The following is a 20,364-nucleotide window of genomic DNA, read 5'->3' on the forward strand; positions in this document are numbered from 1 at the left end:
GAAAGGGCTGGACTGTGCTTCCCATTCATATGTGGAAGTACGAAGCCCCAGGACCCCAGAAGCTTAGGTCATTGTATATGCGGGAGGTTGAGATGAGATCATGCTGGGTAAGGTGGACCCTGATCCAGTCCGGCAGTGTCCTGATAAACGAAGGGAGATTTGGATACAGAGGCATACAGGGAAAATGCCACCTGTGGCCCGGAGTAATGGGGTCATGAGACAAGCAAATGCCAGGAGCTGGGACAGAGCCTCCCTGGAGTCCTCAAAGGGGCACAGCGCTGCCCAGCTGACCTCAGTCAAGGCCTCCAGAGCTGGGAGGTGACACGCATGTTGCTCTTAGCCACCTCAGGCGTGGTGCTCTGTTAGGACACCCTGACAGACTACTCAGGCCAGGTCCAAGGACAAAGCCAAACTGGGGAATGAGGGTTCAGACTGTGCACCTGGGATACTGCCATATCGAAGTAGAGGCCAGGAGTGTTGTGTGGTCATGAAGAGAAAGTCTCCGGACAGCGCCAAATGCCTCTGTGCCAGGCAGAGGGTGCACCCGAGCACAGCCACTGCCTGAAGGGAACCTGTCGTCCTGCGTTGGCACCAACACAGGCCCGAGTTATGGGCTCTGCAGTCAAGCCCGTCAGGAAAGCTCAGGGGATAGAAGGGTTTGGAGACCGCTGCTTATGAGGCACGGGGCACTGCAGACTGCAGGGTCGCTGGTCTGGAGTCTTCCCACTTTGGCTCCAGCCTGGGAACCTTGGTTTTGCAGCACATCCAACCGCACCTTTGACTTCTAACGCACGGAACAAGTTTCTTTCAAGGGAGGGGGTATGGATGCCCTTTGCTCCCTGAAAACACATCTCCCCTCCTTCCTCACCTGCCCCACAAGTGGCAGGGATATTTGCTGAAGAGATCTTGAAATGGGCCACATCCCCTCAGTCCCATCCTGTCCGGCCCCTTTCCTGCACTGGAGGGAGGCTCGCTCCATCTGCGGCCATGGCCCGGGGCTCCGATGTTTCTGATGAGCTCACATATTTAGAAACCTATTGTAGGCAGCTCTGCTAAATGTATCCAGCCATATGGGGACCCCGTGTTTATTTTCTTGGCTTCAGTTCAAAGACAAGAGCACTATGCACTAGCAAATGGATACTAGAAACCCAATTTCCCCCTCTCACTGGTGAGCAAATTGAGTTTATTTTAATGGTATCCAGGCTGTTGATTTGTTTAAATCAGTTAAATGACCAGAGTGGCATTGTTTTTTCTGCTTGTTAAAGACAGTTATGCATCCCATTCATCAATGGTCTAAGGCATTAAGCCCCTGGTGGGCTCCGGAGAGGCCCCCTGGGGAGCCGGAGGTCACTTCAGCCATCTGCCAGCCCACAGCAGCATGCACTAGGGAAGCCTTGCAGGCAGAGGAAGCCAGACAGAGGCGTGGTAGGAGCCGGGACAGTGGGCAGGCTCCTCATAGCTCCCTGGGGCGCTGTGTGTGTGTCCCCCTCTGCAGCAGGCCACCGAGGACCAATTAGCGGGCAAGCGCATTCCTTCCTCCCGGGTTGGAAAGGAAGGCTGGACCCCGCTCCTAATCAGCGGCTCCTCTGTGCTTTTGAAAGGGTTCTGCGATAAAGGAAGCTATTTCTTGAGCTGGGTCCTTTCTCACCTGCCGGTCTGCTTGGCTGTGTTGCTGGGCTGTGAGCTTGCTCCGGCTCCCTCCTCCCTCCCGCCTTTCAGCTGCTGGTCCTGGGCCTTGGCTAGCAAATGGAACCACAGGCGGGTCACACCGGCTTCTGGAGGCAGCCTGAGCCTGGCTGATGCAGAGTAGCTTTGGTAAGGAGCTGAGGAGGCCCAGCTTGGTGCCCCTGTCTGGCTAAAGGGTCTTCAAAATCCAGGGCCCCCCTTTCTGTCATGCTCTATCCCATGTGGCAGTAGGACCATCGGTGATGCATCTGGCCTTGGTGGTTCTGACATCAGCTGCATAGAAGGCGCTTAGCCAATGTGAGGTACCTGGCTGCCCAGGGAGCTTCCTGATGCAAGGGTACCTGGCAGTCTCACTTCCTTAGACTGAGCCTTAGCTCCAGTGGCCGGGGCAGGAGAACCCCAACCACACCTGTGAACCCCTCTGGGCAGAAGCTGAGGGAAGCTGTGTCCTCTGTGGGTCTGGAGTGTGGTTTTCAGCCTTTAAACAGGGTCACCCTTTGCGAGTGCCCTGGATGTGTATAGCAGGATCCCTATTCCTCTGTGCCAGCAGCACGCTGTGCCCAGCTGGGACAACTGGAAGTGCCCAGGCAGGGCCAGATGTTCTCTGAGCTGCTGGTCTAGGCGGTACATTGCTCACAAGCCAGCCGTCCCAGCTCTGCCTGTTTGGAGGCAACCAGAGCGCCCTGATCCCTCTGTTAGTACTATGTGAGTTCCAATGTGTCCAACTCTGCCACCTCAGGCCTTCAGGAGCATCTCACCTGGGTGCAGGTGCATCGATAGAAACCCAGGACTGATGTGCAACCAGGGGAGTGGCTTCCTCAGCAGGTGCAATGGCAGATGGTAGCCGGCTTCACCCTGTCATCTGAGAGTCCTGGGAACCCCCAAGCCTGCACCTGTGGACATCATGGTCTCCAGTACAGTTCTGTGCAATATTCCTGGTGACCCCAGGACAAAAACACAGAGGCCAGGGAGGTTTTCCTAGTCCTTTAGTGGGGTGGAGCACCAGTTTGGAGATAATGACTTTCTACAGAGAAAATCTTGGACTGGACCATGGAGTGGAGACATAAGTGGCCATATTTTTAGAGGCTATCTCAGATAATACCCTTAAAAATAAAAAAGTAAAAAGTAACATTTTAAAAAATTCCTTCAGTGGTCATGGCCTGAACTCACGTTGATTGTTCTTTTTTATATTATGTTTTTTTTAATAGCAATATCAGAGTACTAAATATACAGAGGAAAGTCAATATATATGTGTTTCATTTACAATGTTTTCCAAATACATAGCTTTGAAATACAGAAACAACTTAAAAAAATCTGGAATAAAAGTTCACCTGTAAGGAAATTACACCCAGCCACCTGCCCCCCACCCCGCCAAAATATATTGTGTCATGTTTGTTCATTAACATAATTATGATACGCGTTTAAGGAAAAACACAATATTAAACCACAGTCGTTTAACCGTTCCAGGAGGATGACACATAAATCTGTCCATAGAGACGGCTGTGGCATCGATCTATGAAGAACATGTAAACAGGGAGTTCTGCTTCCCTTTTGAAAAAGAACAAGTGCTCCATGTAAAAGTATAAATAACCAGCAAACAGTTTATTGTATCAGAAAATAATTTAGGCAGAGCAAAATAAACCCAGCTTTTGCCGTACATCAGAAACGCGGAGGAAATTAGTTCTGAAACATTCCACTTAGACTGGCGAGAAAACAGGCCAATGTGGCCCTAGCTGCTAAATTCTCATCCTGGGGTTCACGGTCATAGACTGAGTTTCTGGTTCCATGGGGGAGCTGGAGAGCTGGAGTCGGGGCAATGACCTCTGACTCTATAAATTTGTGTAATGGGACCTGGTGAGTTGAAGGGTTATGTAAACACATGGGGAGAACCGAAAAGGAAATGGTCCTCTGTCCCTCAGATATGACATTCTTGGGTAGTTACCCCTGTGCAAAATCCATTCAGAGTTTCTCTAAGCATTTTCCACCAATGTCCAGATGTACCCAACGGCCAATGCTTGACACTGTGAAAGCCAAACATCCAAATGGCCAACAACCTGTTCTACTTCTCAGAAAGCCTCTCACGACGATGACTTTAGTCAACAGCAAGTTAAACCAACCAGGAAGCAAAGGAAGGCTTACTAGACTTTTCAATAAAACACTCCCTGGGGCCAGGCCCAGTGCCCACGGTCAACTTGACCATGGAGAGATTTTTGGGACTTGTCCCCACATGTTCAGTATTTAATGAACAGCTTCCACCAAACTAAACAATCACCAGGCTCCAGATATTTCCCCTGTATTTGGTTATTGGCACTTTCTATGTATTTTCAATAAACGTGTTAGTTTTTAAAAAGCAAAAGATGTTAAAAATACAATCAATGCATGGTTTCTCCCAAAGCAACTTGATCATTTGTAGGTCTAAAAGCTGAGGAAGATTTCATTCAGTAGGAAAGGGGTAGAGTGACAGGGCATTGCTGGTAAACCCATTCATCTCACATCATGTAAGTTAAATAAATTTAATCCACAAGGTCACTACAGTTTCTGTGGAGCTCTGTGGTTGGCGGTCTGCTTTCACCAAATGCCTTTAACTTGGGGGAAACCCGCCCTGGATTCTACTGCCCGCCATCTTGTTTCCCCGGGAAATTACAAGGGATGACTGATTCTAATGAGACTGCTAGAAGAAGAGAAAATTTAAAACCCAAAACTCGGACCTTTAAGAAAATTGTTATCTTCCTCTGCAAGCTAGCCACATTTTCCCCAAATCTCGATATTTCATACCAAAACTTTTCAACTTCCTACCTCTCCCTCCCACATTTTAGATGGCACAGGCCCCGTTCTTAGCCTTGCATGAACCAGCGCAATACGTGATTATTCCGGGAGGTTTGCAGAATCCTCATGTGTCACTCCCATTGGGAATTCATCTTTAAGGGTCAAAGTTATTGTCCCTTGACTGAGAACTAACTTTGCTGGGGCTCTTTCACTCTCTGGCTTTAGAGAAAGTGACCCAAATGCGAGAGAACACACACACACACACACACACACACACACACACACACACACAGAGAGAGAGAGAGAGAGAGAGAGAGAGAGAGAGAGAGAAGAAAGTACAACAAAGCATGTCTGTGGGTGTTGGCAGTTCAGTTCCGGGAGGGGGTGGCCAAATGCCTGGACTGGCCACTGGCTTTTCAAGGCCAGTGGTGCTCTTTGCATTAGGGGCTCTGCACTCAGAACATGGTGGCTCAGGGGAGGATACACCCTGTTGCAGGACCACTGTAGGAAAGCCATCTCCTCAGAGCTTTCTAGGGCCACGCTGACTTGGTGTACACACAGAGAAAGTGTGGCTCTGTAGACCCCAAGCTGCAGGTGGCTACACAGCTTGATGTTAGGCATCCATGTGCATGTGGGGGAAACACTGAAGTGGAGCCCCCACCCCCATCCAGCAGCAGGCAGAGGAAGGGGCTCCTTCTGGATGTGGCAGCTGCCCTGGTGGAGAAACTGTCGAGTAACGCTACGTCTCGCTGTTCAACCTTCCAGGGAGGTCAAAGCCTGAGACTTCAGCAAAACCCCTTCTCTGTCTGAAGCCCAGGCGGTCTCTGAAGGCCAGAAGTTGGGGTTAGGGCATCACAGTGGGCTTGAAATCATCCCTGTGGGCTTGGGATGCTGGGGGAAGAGAGCAGAGTGGAGTGATCTCATTAATTAGTTTTGTCTCGGGGCCCTGAGATGGAAACACATTAGCTCCTTCAGTTCCTTGTGCAATCAACTGAACTGATCATGCTGGGGTCCTCAAAGCGCCACTTGTCCAAATCTTAGTAGCTGCATGTCTTCATGGGGCGTAACAGTGACAAAAACGGAACTTGGGGCTACACAGTGTTCTTGCTTCTTCATGGCCAAAGCTGTCTCTGATTTCTTGGGAGCGATAACTTTGCCAGCTCAGCACTAACTAACATTTGGCAACCTGAAGTACACACATCACCGCTAAAGGACATTACAGGATTTCAGGACCCGGTGAAGACTAACCAGCTGGTTAGGGACCAGGTCCCTGCCAGAGGGAAGCTTCCAAGGAACAGTGATGTAGTGCTGCTCACAACTGAGTGTGTTGCTGATAACTGAGTTTTCCACATGGAAAACTCAAAACTCCAGAGAATTCTGTTTTAAGAGAAAGACCAGCTGGGACAAAACTAATTAACTTTCATAAGGACTTTCCTACAACACAATGCTCTCCGCACTCATGCCTGCTACGCATTACCCAGCAGATGTGGGACTGTGGAATTCAAGATTCCTACAAGAGCCCCCTCGGGATGTCCCCACAACTCTCAGGACGTAGTATATTAACCCACTTAATCAAACATTATCTATGACATATGTGTATTGTGATTCTAGCTTACACGAGAAAACATTTATATAGTCTCTGTTCCCTTTCCCCCCCTCTTCTCACCAGTGGTTAAACTCTTTCCATCTTAGGTGTTCCAGATGGGTAAGGGTGGCCCCATGTAACATCACCCCTCTGAAGTCCAGACTGTACTATTACAACTTAGATTCATGGATTCCTTCAAAAAGACTCTCCTGATTCTACACGAGTAACTCCAGGACATTTAGGAGAGACTCCATCCAAAGCAAAGGACCATAGAGCTCCTGGAATGATTCACTGTACAATTTTAGCCCCAATGCAGACCCCTAGTTGACCATTAGTTCAAACCAGTTGATCCTTCTCTTTAGTTGTCTTCACAACTGGGCATGCCTGTACATTTATGGGCATGGAGTGTTTGGCGATCCATAAGGGAGAATCTCCCAGCACCCTGCTGTCCACAAACCACTGCCTTAGGAGCCCAAGGCAAGCATATCTTCCTTCTGGCTTCTGGCTCAGTCAGCAGAGAGGAACAGAGCAGAGTTGGGTAAGGACCTGAGCACTTCCGGAAATGGCTGGCTTTTCTAGCAGGCTTGCTTCCTGTTTCTGGTGGGGAAGGTGAGGCCACCCCTGCACAGTGCAAGTGATGTGATGCCCTTTGCATAAGAGTAGCCGTGCACAGTGAGCCTCACCTGGCCACACACGGTGACTGCCTTGAACTCTAGATTGGTTACTGCACGCATGCTAGCTGAGCTCTTTCTAGAATAATCTGAGGGCAGAAGAAGTCTCTTCTTTTGTTTGTTGGATGGTTAGGGTGATTGAAAAGATAGAAGTTCCCTGCCTAAGCCCCTCTCTAGCCACACCTTCCAAATGCAAGCAAGCTCTAAGCCCAGAAATTATGCAAAACTGCACATAACCGGGCTTCACACCCTTTGGAAGGAAGGGCTGCTGGCATATTTCAAAATGCCAACCGATCATTCCAGTCCTCCCCGGAAATCCCACAGGTAACACTAGACTAACAAACACACAAATTCAGGCTCTGAGTTTATCTTCTTCGCAGGCAGAGCATCAAGGCAACATAAGTGGGAAGAATAATCAAAGACTCAGGATGATGAGAATTTGGCTCATTTAGTGGGCTGTGCTATTTACACTGGGAAACAAACAAACAATCAAAAAAGAGTGTGGCAGAGAAATTGACAAACAACACCAAAGTAACCGTTCCAAAATTACATGAATCACTGCCTGCTTCAGAAGAGCTGCTTCCTTAAAAGCAGATGTTGTTTAAGAGGACAAAGTTATGTGCTCGGTGCTGGGGGTGTTTACAAAGCACTGCCTCTAGTCTAGGAGGGACGGCCCTGTCCTCCTGGAGACCTGGCTGACCCGGATCGAGGGTCTAGTGGAGACCCAGCAGAGACATTTGTGACAGATCAGACATCTGTTCCCAGCTGTGAGGGAGGGAAGACTAAAGTTGTCTTGCTCCATCCATCCAACCCTAGACCACCCCTCAGTAAACAGAAGACGGAGGGCAGCAGGAGAAGTCACAGGCAATGTCACCCCCTGCTTGTCTTTCATATCACTGCTCCCCGTCCCTCAACTGCTTACTTATCTCTGCAAATTATTTTATGTATTCCTTTGTTTTATCTGCAAAAGCCATAGGGCAGGACCATGATCCCTTTGCTTCCCGCCGTTGGGCCAGCATGGTAGAAGTTCAAGTACTTCCTGATTGAGCCACTGATGAATGCTCAGCCAATCAGAGCACAGCAGGAATAGTGGCTTCTTCTTCACCTCCTGAGCACATGGTGCCTTCGCAGAGAACTCACAAGTGGAAGCAAGAATGGCTTCAGTCTCTGTCTTCACCTATCGTGATGTGAGGGGTGTCAGTGGAGGAGAAGACAGACAGCCCAGGGAGATGGAGACTCATGTGCCCAGGGATTGTCCCGATGAAAGAGGTCGCGATGTCCAAGACAGGCAAAGGGAAGGTTGTCCTGGTGCCATTTTGAAGTGAAAAACTAGGACAATCCAGCCTGCCTGTGAATGGGCTGCAGGTCCCAGACTAAGCCCCACTCCCTGTCTTGTCTTCCAAGAGCTTAAGGTCAGCCCAGCCTCATTGGTGTCAGAAGATCCTGGACTGTCTGAGAGAAGAAGCAAACAGATGGAATCCATCTCCATGGGCAAGAGCATCCAAGTAAAAATGATCTGAGGCGATGTGTTCTTTTAAGACCCGGATGGTGGCCTGGGCATCAACACAGAAGTTACCCACAAGGGCTGCCTGTGGGAGATGGGGCTCTGCCTGGAGTCAAACATGGCTGTGAAGAATGATATATTTTAGAGAAGAAAGATGGATTTCAGACGGCAGGGTCACAGTGGTAACAACTGATCGCCTGGTGGTCACATTCAGAGAGTCGGGGAAATTCCCGGAGAGTTGGGCTTCTAAGTGTAGAAAGAAGGGCCGAAGGGGCATCTGGGAGATGGCTGCAGCAGCAGAGGTCTGCTTGACTGGGCACTGGGAAGACCAGGTCCCCGGGGGAAGGCAGTGGTCCCTCTGTCTGTGCGGGGAGGATGCCACGTGGAATGTCAGCATCCCCCGCCTGCCCTGCGGTGTCACTTCTCAACCACACATGCTATGGGAAGTGGGGGTGGGGGAGCTGGGCAGAGAAGGGGTGCCACGTGGCTTGGCTCTGCTTGGACTTGGATGAACCTGAGCCCAGCAAGAAAGGATCAGGAAGTTCTCTCCCCAGGGCAGGAGACTCTTTCCTTTCACACTCCAAACTTGGAAACAAAAGCAACTATACCTGTATCTTAGCCAGGTGAGAGTGGAATCCAGCTTAGAAGTGATTAGACCAAGAAATGGACTTGAACATGCAACAAGATGGTCCAGACACCACCAAGAGCCAAACCCAGGTGACTCAAAACCCTGAAGGGTCGACGGGTGAGTGATGGAGCCGGCTCGGTCTCAGGGGCCATGGCTGGGACACTGAAGGGATGCAGCAGAGACGAACACACATTTGGGGACCTCACCAAAGCACATCACACCTGCCACTGCTCTTCATGAAGAAAAAGAATCTGAAGGCTCTGCAAGGAGGGCTCTGGGAGGGGGTGTCTGAAAGTGGACTCTGGATGTCAGAGGTCAAGGTGAGAAGAGGGAACACTAAGGCTCAGGGCTGTGCCCGAGGCCAAGGAAGGTTGTGGGCAGTGGCGTGCATGCCCACCAGGCTCCCCTAGACCCTGAGCAGCCACAGGAGCCCTGCGCATGCCATCTCCACAGCAGTAAGGGGAGGGGAAAGGTGGACACCAAGAATAAAGTAAAACCTCTTCACAGTTCCCCTCCTGGGCACCGGGAAAGGGCAGCCAGGCACCAGCCTCTTCAGTGAGCAGCCTTTGCGGGTCTGGGTTGTGCCCACATGGACCCCGCTGCCTGCCCTAAGCCCATGCTGGAGTGGCTGCCGCAGGACTGAGGGGCTTTGTCTCTCTAAGAGTTCCCCTCGAAGCTCAGGGTCCCAGGGACTCTGGAAGACTTCAGGGCAGCCCAGGGTCTGCGTCCGAGGGGACAAGGTGCATCTTTGCAGGGACAGATTCCCATCACATCCTACCGATGGGTCCTCACCGGGTGCCCACACCAAACTGAGAAGACTTGAGGACAGAGGGACAGGGGCTAGAGGACACACAGGGAGTCAAGAGCCTGGGGAGGGGCTGAGGCCAGGGGCAGCCACTGGTGCTACTTGGTGTATGCCAAAGTCTTGGGTAGGTGAGGACAGAGCAAAATGGAAACCAAGCTTCCCAACATTTGAGTGCCACTCGGATGCCAACCGGACAGGACTGGGCACACCGTGGTCTTCCTCACGTTTCCCTCACTCTCACAGCGTCCAGGAGGCACGAAAGGGAGTGTTTCGAGCCCACTTCAAGGGGTTTCTGAGGGAACTTCGGTCCCAGGGATGAAGTAGAATTTTGGCAGCCTGGCTGCTCCAGGGCAGGTGCAGCCACCTGTCCGGCTGTGACCTCCCTCGCTCAGCCTGGGCTTTCCCTCAAGGTTAAACCCAAGCCACACCTGGGCCACTCAAAGGAATCACAATTTGGAGACGGACCCCACACTACTTCTGGGCTTCCACCTCTACTCTGGAAGAGTGTGGGTTCACAAGATGGCAGCCCACGTCCCTGGCAGTGCCCGCTACCTACAGCAGGTCTGGGCCTGTGAACCCAGATGACCGGGATGACTACAGCATCAACCACAGTGGTGCAGGGAGCACCTGCTGGCACCAGGCTTCAGCTGGGGTCCTACTTCCTCCAGGAAGCTCTGTGGCAGGGTCTGCCACACCACAGAAGGCCTTGGGAGCTGACGAGAGAAGGGCGTCTCCCAACAGCCCCCACCAGCATGCACAGCCACCCTCGGCCCCCAGAAAAAGCAGCAGAATCCAGGCCAGGACCCCAGAGCAGTCCGGGCTGTCACGCACGTGATCACCGTGTCTCACTGCCAAGCAAAACAAGCCCTCTTACGTTCTGAGCGCTGCCCTGACTGACGTACGCACACACGCGGGAAGGATGTATTCCTTTACTTTTTGGAACTGGAAAATTTCTTTAATTCAGTCTATGCTTGTGTAACACAAGTCTGAGAATCCACCGCCCACCCAGCCTGGTGCTCAGTTGGGCCCGTCTAGCAGCAGCCAGCTACGTCAGCGTGCGCACGGCTGTTAGGTAGCATCTTCAAATGGTTAAATGAAGAAAGGTAACACTTATGCACGTGTGTATACATATATATAGGAAACCACGGCATTCTTCGATCTGGCTCAAGATAACACATCACATGTTTGTCGTCACTCCGCAGATACCAGCCAAGGCAGGGCGTCCCTGAAGGGTCCAGCTGTCCCCGGAATGAGCAGTGATGAACTATCAGGTCACCAGGAAGAATAAAGAATATGCTCACCTGTGGAACTGTATTTCCAATATATGCGTATATATGCGTGAGTGTTTGCGTGTGTGGGTGTGAGTGTGGTGTGCATGTGTGCGTGTGTGCATGTGTGTGTGTGTGTGTGTGTGTACGTGGTGAGTTGCAGGAGTAGAAAACATCAGTTTAATTCTGTTCATACTAAGCATGTTAAATAAATCAGATTTTGTAAGCTATAACACAATTCTTTTTTTAAAAAGGAACATTGAAGATCTTCAAAAATTGCTACAGTACAAAAAAAGGGTGTGTGTGTGTCTGTTGGTATTTATATATTTATATATGTATAATAACCAGAAATAGCAACTCTATTGGAAGAGATTCCCACCCCTGTTTTCTGTAAGATTTCTACGCGTGATTCGCTCGGCTGCGGCTCGGGGCCGGGCCTCTCAGGTCAGTTCATGGCACATAATGGTATTATTGGCACAGGTTCAGAATCGTGGTCCAGATCCCAGGCATCGGTGCCTCCTCCTGTCCCATTCCCGTGGCCACCTGGTCTCTTGGTCTCCAGTCCCCTCCTCGCGTGTCTTTGTTGTGTTCTCCGGAGAAGACTGGAGAAGGCAGTCACCCATAGGCGTGAGCATCTTTACAAAAATATATTTGGCCTAGAGCGGCTGCTATGCGTTTCCCACCGGCAGACAGAAGTGGCAGGTGCGGGGACCCTCCCCCTTAGACAGTTTAGTTTGGGGTTTTGTATTTTTGTTTTGTTTTTACAGGTTCACCAACGGAATCCTGCATGGAAAGAAAACAAGAAGAGATTAAAAGCAGGCAGCAGGACCAGGCGTGGGGAGGCTGTGGGGGCCCCCGCCACATGCAGTCCAGGTCCCCTCCTGCTCCCCCAGCCCAGGAAAGGGAGGATGCCTCACGAGAACTGGCATTGGGAACTGCAAGAAACCACAAATCCTGGGGCTATAAGCCGTCTCTGACCGCTGCATTCATTACTGTGATCTGCGGTGCCCAGCGCTTCCTACGAAGGGACCGGGCCAGAGCTGCACCTGCTCTGCTCCTGGGCAGAGGAAGAAAAGTTTCCCTTCCACCCCTCAGCTCAGCTGTTGGCTCCCTGAAGCCAGAACTTTGAGATACTCCTGAGTCGTTTCAGAAGAAAGCCCTCTTGGGTCTCCCTAGAAGGGGACCTTGCTGGAGAGAGGAGGGAGGTGATACCTGCCTCACCTGCATGTACGCAGGCCAGGTAAGCTGCCTGCAGCAGGCCCAAAGTCAGGGGCGCCAACCCAGCCTGTGGATGCCTTAGGAAGTAATGGGCTCAGTCCCCTGGCACAGAGAGACCCAGCAGGTCACCCTGGCCCAGGCGTTGGACAGTACCAGCACTCCTGGGTATGCACAGGGGCTGGACCCCATTCTTGCTCTGCCAGTGGGCATGTTTGCTCAAAGGGGCACCTGAGGTAGGGGGATGGGGTGGCTCAGAGCTGCCGCCGGCACCCCTTAGGCTGCAGGCAGAAAGGAATTGCCCGCACATCCTGGTCTGTGCAGAGGATACAGGTGAGAATGGGGTGGGGGTGCCAAGGAGCCCCGTTTGAGAGAAACCGGAGAAGCCCTCAGCTGGAGCACGGGGGGCCAGGCCGGCTCCACCCCATCATCTTCCGGTGTTCTCAGAAACGGACTCCTGGCCACCATGGAGGCCCAGAACCTTCCTCCTGGCAGGGCCTATGAACATGGGCTTCTAAGAGCTCCGCAGGAGGTCCGAGGACAGGCAGGCGGGGCCTGTCGCCCAGCTGTCCCCAACAGACGGGGTGTGCTGCTCTTCCACCAGTGCCTGGGGAAACAGAGTGCTCAGGCCACCAGGTGGACACGGGACGCGTGCTGGGCTTGGCGGTGTGGCTGGTCGCCGCAGAGTAGCCGCTCCTGCTCAGCAAGGGGCCCTTGCTGTTCCTGGAGCCCCAGCCCCGAAGTCTATCCAACAGGGGTCCTTCCCAGGCACCCAGATTGAGACTGTGGGAGCCAGATCTCTGAGGGTCACCTCGGCCCACCTGCCACCCCGAGCGACACCTGATTGGGCAAAGCTACCAGGTCCAGACTACAGCCACTGTGAGACCCCCTCCCTGCTGGGGCTCCAGTGCCTCCGTGAATGAAGAGATGGGATGTCCTGTCATAGGAGCATGGACCCCAGGGACCTCATCCTGCCCCGCCCCTCCACATTTCCCAGACTTGGGGAAAGGAAAGGTTTCGGAAACGAGGTGATTTAATCCCAAGAGAAACACCCCTCTTGAGTACCCGTCTTCATTCAGATGTTTTCAAGTCAAAAACTGTCGGGACAGAGGCTGCACAGCCGCAGCCACAGGAGGGACCCGAGTGGTCAGGATCGCAGAGACAGACAGTGGTGTAGTGGTTCCGGGGAGGGGTGCTGGGGCTCCGTGGACAGAGCTTGAATGTGGGTGATGAACAGGATCTGGAGGCAGATGTGGTGAGGGCCCTTTCACCCTTCTTCTTTCTCCTCTTCCTCGCTGAGCTCCACGCTGCGTCCTGATCCAGACCTGCAGATTACAGCTTCAGATTCCTGGGGTTCGGTGGCAGAGGCTCCTTGGGCCCCCTGCCCTTTCTGGATGTGTCTCTCCTTATTTCTGCCCGTTCCTGTCCTGTCCTGTTACTTCTCAGGTGTGGGACAAACTGCGGTCGCTTTTAGATGCACATGTGTGCGCGTGAACTCCCCAAGGACAAGGATCACCACCTGGCCACCTGTGGCTCCTGGGAGTCCAGCTCTGCCGGCCTAGGGTGAGAACCAGATCTGGAAGAAGCTGAGGAGAGACTTGTGCCCCAAAGAGAGCTTTGTCCTGAGTCCCCGCGCAAGAGGCATCCTCCGGGGCTTAACCCTCTTCTTCTGCCCCTAAGAGGTACATGCAGAGGGTCCACCTGCACAGGGTTCGGGCCCCTGAAACCACCATGGCTTGGCCACGAAGGGAAAGGAGCATTTTCCAGGTCTACAGGAAAAGAGGGAGGCAGAGAGGGGAAGGGAGGGAGACCGGACCGTAGCTGCAATGGCCACTTCGAAGCCAAGGCTGGGGCTGTCCTTCAAGCGCCGGGTGCTGTCTCAGCATCAGGCCCAGAGGAGGCTCCGAGGCGCAGCTTGCTCTGCTGTCCCAACCTGACTCCGGGAGGGGCCGGATTGCCGTTCCAGGGGCTCGGGCCGGGGGCTGCGCAGCCAGAGAGCAGGAACCAGGCGAAGGGCAGAGGCGGAGGGACACGAGACCCACGTTGGAGATGCCTCAGCCAGCCGAGGCAGGGAAGCTGCGGGCCTACTGCAGAGCCATCCAGGAGATGGCGCCTGGAGGGAGAGAGCGTGACAACCCCTTGGCTCCCTAGGATGGGGCTCAGGGCCTGCTCTGAGGAGACAGCTCACTGGGTGACTCTGTGACCGAGAGGGACACAGTGCCTGGGGTCCCTTGGTGCCTGGTCTCAGGGAGCTCTGCTTCTGGCGGGCCTGGAGGTTGCTTTGAGAAAAGCTTTCCTTTGAATTACAAAAGTTTGCTCTTCTATTCATGTATTTTTTAAAGAACAAAGTGGGAAAGCTCGGGTGCATTTCCTGGTTTTTTTTTTGTTAGTTATGTCTTCAAAGTGTTTTTTGAAAATAGGAACATGGGGATTTGTGTCTCACTTGGCCTGGAGTCGAGTGGCTTCACGGCTTCCGAGGCTCCACGGGGAAGAAAGCGCCTCCGGCAGGAAAGCACGGAAGTCGCGCTGACGGGGCTCTGAAGTGTACTTGTTCCGTGAGAAGTGACAGAGGGGCCCACGAGGTTGTGGGTCCGAGGCTCCCTTCGCTGGACGGAGGAGGGCAGCTTTGTTCTGTCCACGTCCGGAGCAGTCTGGCCCCACCGAAGAGGTGGGATCTTTAATGTGGCAGCAGGGCTGCATGGCGCACATCTGTCCCGCAGCCTGATCAGGGACCACCGCTGGGCCCACGCGTGCTCACAGGTTGGCGTGAGGACAAGGACCCGTGTGATCACAGGCTGCTACATCATCATTAAAAATGCATTTAGAGAGTCTGGACAGCTATTCGAGAGATAAATATCTCCACTGGCTCTTAAACCTTAATTAAATGTTTCAGTATTAATTGCTATTTATTTAAGGGACAGTAAGTACCCTAGTAAATCTGAGCGAGCTCTCCGGTTATTCTCCTCTCGGTGTCCATGTCTGAGCATTCATTAGAAGAGTCAGGGGTACTGAGAGCCTGCATGCTCTCGTCCCCGTGAGTGACAGACAGTCTGTCCCACTGGCGGCGAAGGGGCTGGAAGCATTTATGAGGAACTAACTAGTGAGGCCTCATATACAGCCTCCTGGTCCCTGTCCACGGGAGCCACAGCTTTGTGTCAAGAGAGGCAGCAGCTGAGCTCAGCCCACTCAAAGCAAGCTGGACTCGATGGCTCTTGGTCCTCTGGACTCCACTCCCTGCCCGTCAGGGGTCCGCAGGGAGGGGCTCCGGCTGTGTGGACAGAGCCATCCCCTGTGGAAATGGGGTCGCCCATCTGGGTACCCCCATCTTGCACTCCCTCCTGGGGTGGTGGGTGGGCAGAGCGGCCAGCGCCACTCCCTGTGGGGTCTTGGTGTCTCTGTGCAGGAGCAGAGAAGGGGAGGGAGGAGAAGGAGGGTTTTCTGGAGCAATTACACTTTGCACAGCTGATGTCATGGCTCTAATCTGGGCACGGGAGACCCCTGGGCTCAGGCTTGGGGTGCTTGGGAGCTGCGTCTCAGCCCTGTGGCGTGCGCTGGCTGCTTCTGGGCTGCGGGCTTAGTTGAGGATCCTGGCCTCAACCCCCACCCCAGCTCTCCTCCAGCCTGGCCAGGACCCGCAGTGAGGCCGGGCTCAAGCAGGGGTGCAGTGGCCAGGTAGCCTGGGGCTGACCCATCCTTGCACTGACAACCTGCCCGGCACCACTCGAGTCACTACCTCCCCCCAGCCTCAGTTTCCCCGGTGAAAGGGACTGTGGGGAGGACAGATGAGCTCCTTCGCCTAGCGTGGTCCGATGAGAAGCTGCCACTTGAACATGTGCATTAGGGCTGTGCCCCAGTGAAGGTCACGTGGAACCGCAGGGCGTGCCCTCTAGTCCATGGGCCCACAGTGGAGGCTGCTGTGCAGGCCGCCTAGGTCAGTGAATTGTGGGCAAATGCACTTAAGTTGAGACAGAGATGCTGGCAGCCACGTGACCTGGGACAGGCCCAGGCTTCACCAGGAAACCGGGCTCTGCTGCTCAGAAACGAATGTCCTGCTGCCATGCAGCCTCGGTGCCAAAGGGGCTGTCTGCAGCGCCACGAGCTGCATCCACTGGGCAGACACGGCCCCAGCTCGGGGATGTGCGGTGCCAGTGTCCCCACCGCAGAAAGGCTAGGCCGTGCCTGCTCCCTGCTGGCCCCATGGGCTCCACCACGACCTCTGCAGGGTGGCTCGTTTCCAGTCTAATCCAATTATGCTCCCTGGCCTGCTCGCAGAACATTTGGCTTCGGGACAGGGAGGAAGGGCTGGAGACTGGATTTGGTGCTAATGTGCAGTTCATTAGCGCTAAGATGAAGAACTGACCAATTCAGATTCATCCCCACTCCAATGGCAGCGGGCTGCCGGGGCCTGGCGGAGGGCCACAAGTGGAGTCCTGGGCACCTTCACACCCTGCAGTCTGCGCCAGCCATACCACTTCCAGGCTTCCATTCAGCGTCCCAAGCAGAGGGTGAGCGGTGAGGAAGAGAGCGCGTTCAGACATGACATCCCACCCAAGACCCAGGACCCCCTCCCCGCAGGAGGGGGAGGACTCGGGAGGTTCACTCACTCTGGGGGACGCAAAGAGCAGATGGGAGACCCTCGCGGGACTGTCGCCCACATCGCAAGAAAAGCACATCGAGCACAAAGCAAAGTCAGAAACCTGAGGTTGCCCTTGCAGCCCGTGCGCTGGGAGCACACAGCCCTCGCCGTCGTGACCGCGGTGGCCTCTCCCCAGCAGCCCGGCACGCAGAGCCCTGAACATCCACGTTCATATCACTGAAAGCAAACCAAATGTTCCTGCCCAGCAGAGCGTGGAAAACTCATCCTGCTTTGGTACCGGTCCCTGGCTTCAAATTAGTAGATGTCTCAGCTCCTCACTTTCTTTCTTTATCATGTTCCTTCTTATCTCTTATTTTTGTATTTCAAAATTGTATTTTCATTCTGCCTGGCACCCTCCCTGGTGCAAAGTTACACGACAGGGTGTGACCCTGCCCACTTAGCTGCCGGCCCAGCCTCTTCCCGTGGAGGAGGAGAGCTGTAATTGGAGCTGGATTCCAGAAGTGACTTTCCCTGCCCAGCAGGCCCCGCTCACGGAGGCCCTCTTTAGGAAGGACAGGCACAGCCGTGATGTTCTGGGGACGGCAAGCGTCTGCCGCCCCTCCACAGGGACACGGGGGTGTTTCTAACCATGTAACCTGGGGTGCAGCCTGGGGTCCAGCTCCCTGGCTTCCATTCAGCAAGGCGCTGCTGCGGGAACCCTCCACGCCAGACAGGCAAGGCCTGCGGTGACCCCACAGTCAGGAGCGAAGAGGAGCAAGGGGAAACAGGCGGTGTCCAAAGAAAGGTACGTACCATGAGACAGACACCTGGCGTCCGCCCTGCCCCAGGAGGTAAAAAGCCTTCGGCCAGTCAGCAGGAGATTTCAAACCATTTCTCAGACACGAAGGCCACAGGGATGAGATGCCGGTCGGCGGAGGAGGAGCTGCAGAGAGGAGAGCAGACAGGTGGGCTTGCACATGTGGGTGCAAGACACAGGCAAGTCGGCAGCTGTGCAGGGACCAGGAAGGTCCGGCCTGATATGGGCCCACTGGGGAGGGGTCACTCACCAACGCTGCACCCAGGAGGGCTGGAGGACCAGGCCTGCAGATTTGGGTGCAGGAGGACTCTGGCACGGAGCCGGGAAGGTTGGCCTCCCTCGTGCCTGTGCCATCCTCAGATTTCAGCTTTGGAATTCACAGGCCGACCTCAGAGCCAGGGTCCGTGCCTCTGAGGGCAGAGATCGATGCCCTTCACTGCATGTGACAGAAAGGGAGGGGACCCGGCTCCTGTCACCTAGAGGACTAACATACCGTGTCCCAAGGCCAGCAGACAGCAGTGGAGCACAACCACGGGCCACAGGAGCCAGCTCCAGCCAAGGCCTCCAGCCAGGGACACAGAGCCTGCACTTGGAGTGCTCCATGCCACACAGGCACCCCCAAGCCCCTGACCTGAAGCCTCGACTCTCCCCCGGGTCTGAAGCACTGGTTGGCTGCCTAGGACTCATCCAAACCAACACACAAACTTTCAATAAAATGGTTTGAAAAGGTTTTTCCTGATTCTCTAGGAACTCAGCCCTCTGGAAGGAGATCCAGAATGTGTGTGTGTGTGTGTGTGTGTGTGTGTGTGTACCATAGGTTCAGGGCCTTCCAAGCTTGGCTGGTCCCCTGGAGGAAAGGGGGTGTCTAAGGAGAGAACCCCAAGGTGGAGATCCAAGAGGTGAGCTGAGTGGTATTTAGGGGACATCCGCTTCCTGCTGCCACAGGACAAGGGCACAAGAACTAGGCATCGCAGCTGGCTGCGGTGGCCAGGCCCCTGCCTCCCTGCCCCTGAAAAAGCCAGCAACCAACACACAAGCAGCAGATGATCTTTCCTGAAGCGGCCCCACGCCAGCTCCTGGCCCTGGATCCTGGGGAGCTGGGCAGCATCCCTATCTGCTCACCCCACTGCTGACCAGGGCCTCGAGGTAGCCTGGTGACGGGCTCATTTCTTCCTAAGATCTTTAAGTTGTCGGGGACTTTTTTTTTTTTAATCCACAAAATGATGCATGAGTGTATGCTTCCTTAAAAAAATAGCTTATTGATATTTTAATTTAATTCTGGACAGACCTTCAGGAGCTGACTCAAGGGTTTCTTAAATATTCCCAGGGATGGTTAGGATATGTCTTCTTTGAGGGATCACCCATGAATAATAAAAAAAGAGCATTTAATAAGAAGCGTCTGGTGCTGGAGTGCGCCTGGCATTTGATATTTCTGCTGCACTCACGGCTGACATTTTATTGACGGAGTCTCAGAGACACTGACTCTGGGAGGGACCAGTTCTCATGTGCTGATGCTCAGGAGGTCGATAACGACATGGCCGGCTCCGCACTCCAGGGCGATGGCCAGCGAGCGCCCCACGCAGGGCTGGAGGATGTGTGTTTCCATCCTGCACGTACATGGGGGGTCTGGAAGGGAATTTCAGCTGGAGCTGCTGTGTCCCAGGAGTCCGGGGAGCCTGCTGCTATCTACCTGGTGTCTCTTGGTTGGTGACAGTGGCCGTCTGGGCTCCCAGAAGCCTTCTAAACAAGCGAGCCGGGCAGACCGGCGTCCCCACCCCGGAGCTCACCGGTTCCCATTGAACGTGGACTTGTACTCGCCCGCCGGGTGCAGCGTCTCATCGGTGTACACGGGCACGGAGGCCCTCACGCACTCGTGGGAGCACTGCAGCGTCTCGTTGTAGGCCGTGAAGATGTCCAGGCTGCTGGGCACCCGGGCCGGGGTGAAGTCGGTGAGGTTCTGGCAGCTTTCCTCCTGCTGGTTGATCTTCCGCTGGTGGCTGTTCCTCCGAGTGTTCCCGTTTTGGGCACAGCTGGGGAGAGAGAGGCTGGGTGGGGGCGGGCAGGTGCCAGGGCCTCCGCGCCTTCGCCTCCAAGCTTCGCCTCCGGTCAGGGAGGCAGCGTTTAATATCTGGTGGTAATTCCCAGCCTCTTCAGAAAGATCAACCACAATCAAGCAATCGGCTCCTTTCTTTTTTACATATAAAATTTGAATTTTAAATGTGGCCATTATCGCAGGGAGCGTTGGGAGGGAGGAAAGGGGCTGAGCACACTGCCAGGCCGATTTGACAGAAGAGCCTCTCTGCCAGACCATGGTGTGACTCAGTTTCCCCACCAGGGTCTCAGTGAAATGAAAACTCTGACCCAGCTTGCAGCCAGAGGAGCCTGGCTCCGTGGGATCTGTGGCGACAGGCGGGGTGGGGGTGTTCCTCCCTCTGTGACAGTCTGGGAAGTCTAACCGGGTGGCAGTGCCCCAGGACTCATCCTCAGTGGAGCCCAGGTCACCTTCACGAACTGGAAGCAAGGGTCACAGGAGGGGGCTGTCCTGATGTCCCTGGCACCTGCCTTATTTTTCCATTTATCTGGGTCTTAGGGGCTTCCAGAGGCCACCGAGGATGAGCACAGAAAGCCCACCCTTGTCTCAGAAGGAATTCGGCACTGGAGACCTCAGTGACCCCCGGCAGCCCCCACAGTGCTGAGTTCGCAGGCAGGAGGGGTGGTGGCAGGGGAAACTCCTGCAGTTTGGAAGCCAAGGGCACTGTTTCCTCCCATGGGGCTGCACCAGGGCAAGGGTCCATCTCCCGCAAGCCTCCCTGCCTCAGCCGTCCCCAGAAGAGGAATCCCCA

At 54.2% G+C, this 20,364-nt stretch overlaps 1 protein-coding gene across 1 annotated transcript in view; it reads right to left on the minus strand.

The window, feature by feature from the left end:
- Window positions 1-2,861: 2,861 nt before the first annotated feature.
- Window positions 2,862-20,364, minus strand: part of Ajap1 (adherens junctions associated protein 1) — a 108,024-nt gene continuing 90,521 nt past the window's right edge. Inside the window, exons 4-6 of the mRNA XM_005404124.2 lie at window positions 19,309-19,551; window positions 17,518-17,647; window positions 2,862-11,696 (exon numbers count right to left, since the gene is read on the minus strand). Coding sequence (XP_005404181.1) covers window positions 17,575-17,647; window positions 19,309-19,551 — 316 coding nt within the window. The 3' untranslated portion in view covers window positions 2,862-11,696; window positions 17,518-17,574. The remainder of the gene's footprint in view (window positions 11,697-17,517; window positions 17,648-19,308; window positions 19,552-20,364) is intronic.

The sequence above is a fragment of the Chinchilla lanigera genome, unplaced genomic scaffold (genome assembly GCF_000276665.1).
Source record: "Chinchilla lanigera isolate Chin_1 unplaced genomic scaffold, ChiLan1.0 scaffold00085, whole genome shotgun sequence".
Classification (NCBI taxonomy): domain Eukaryota; kingdom Metazoa; phylum Chordata; class Mammalia; order Rodentia; family Chinchillidae; genus Chinchilla; species Chinchilla lanigera.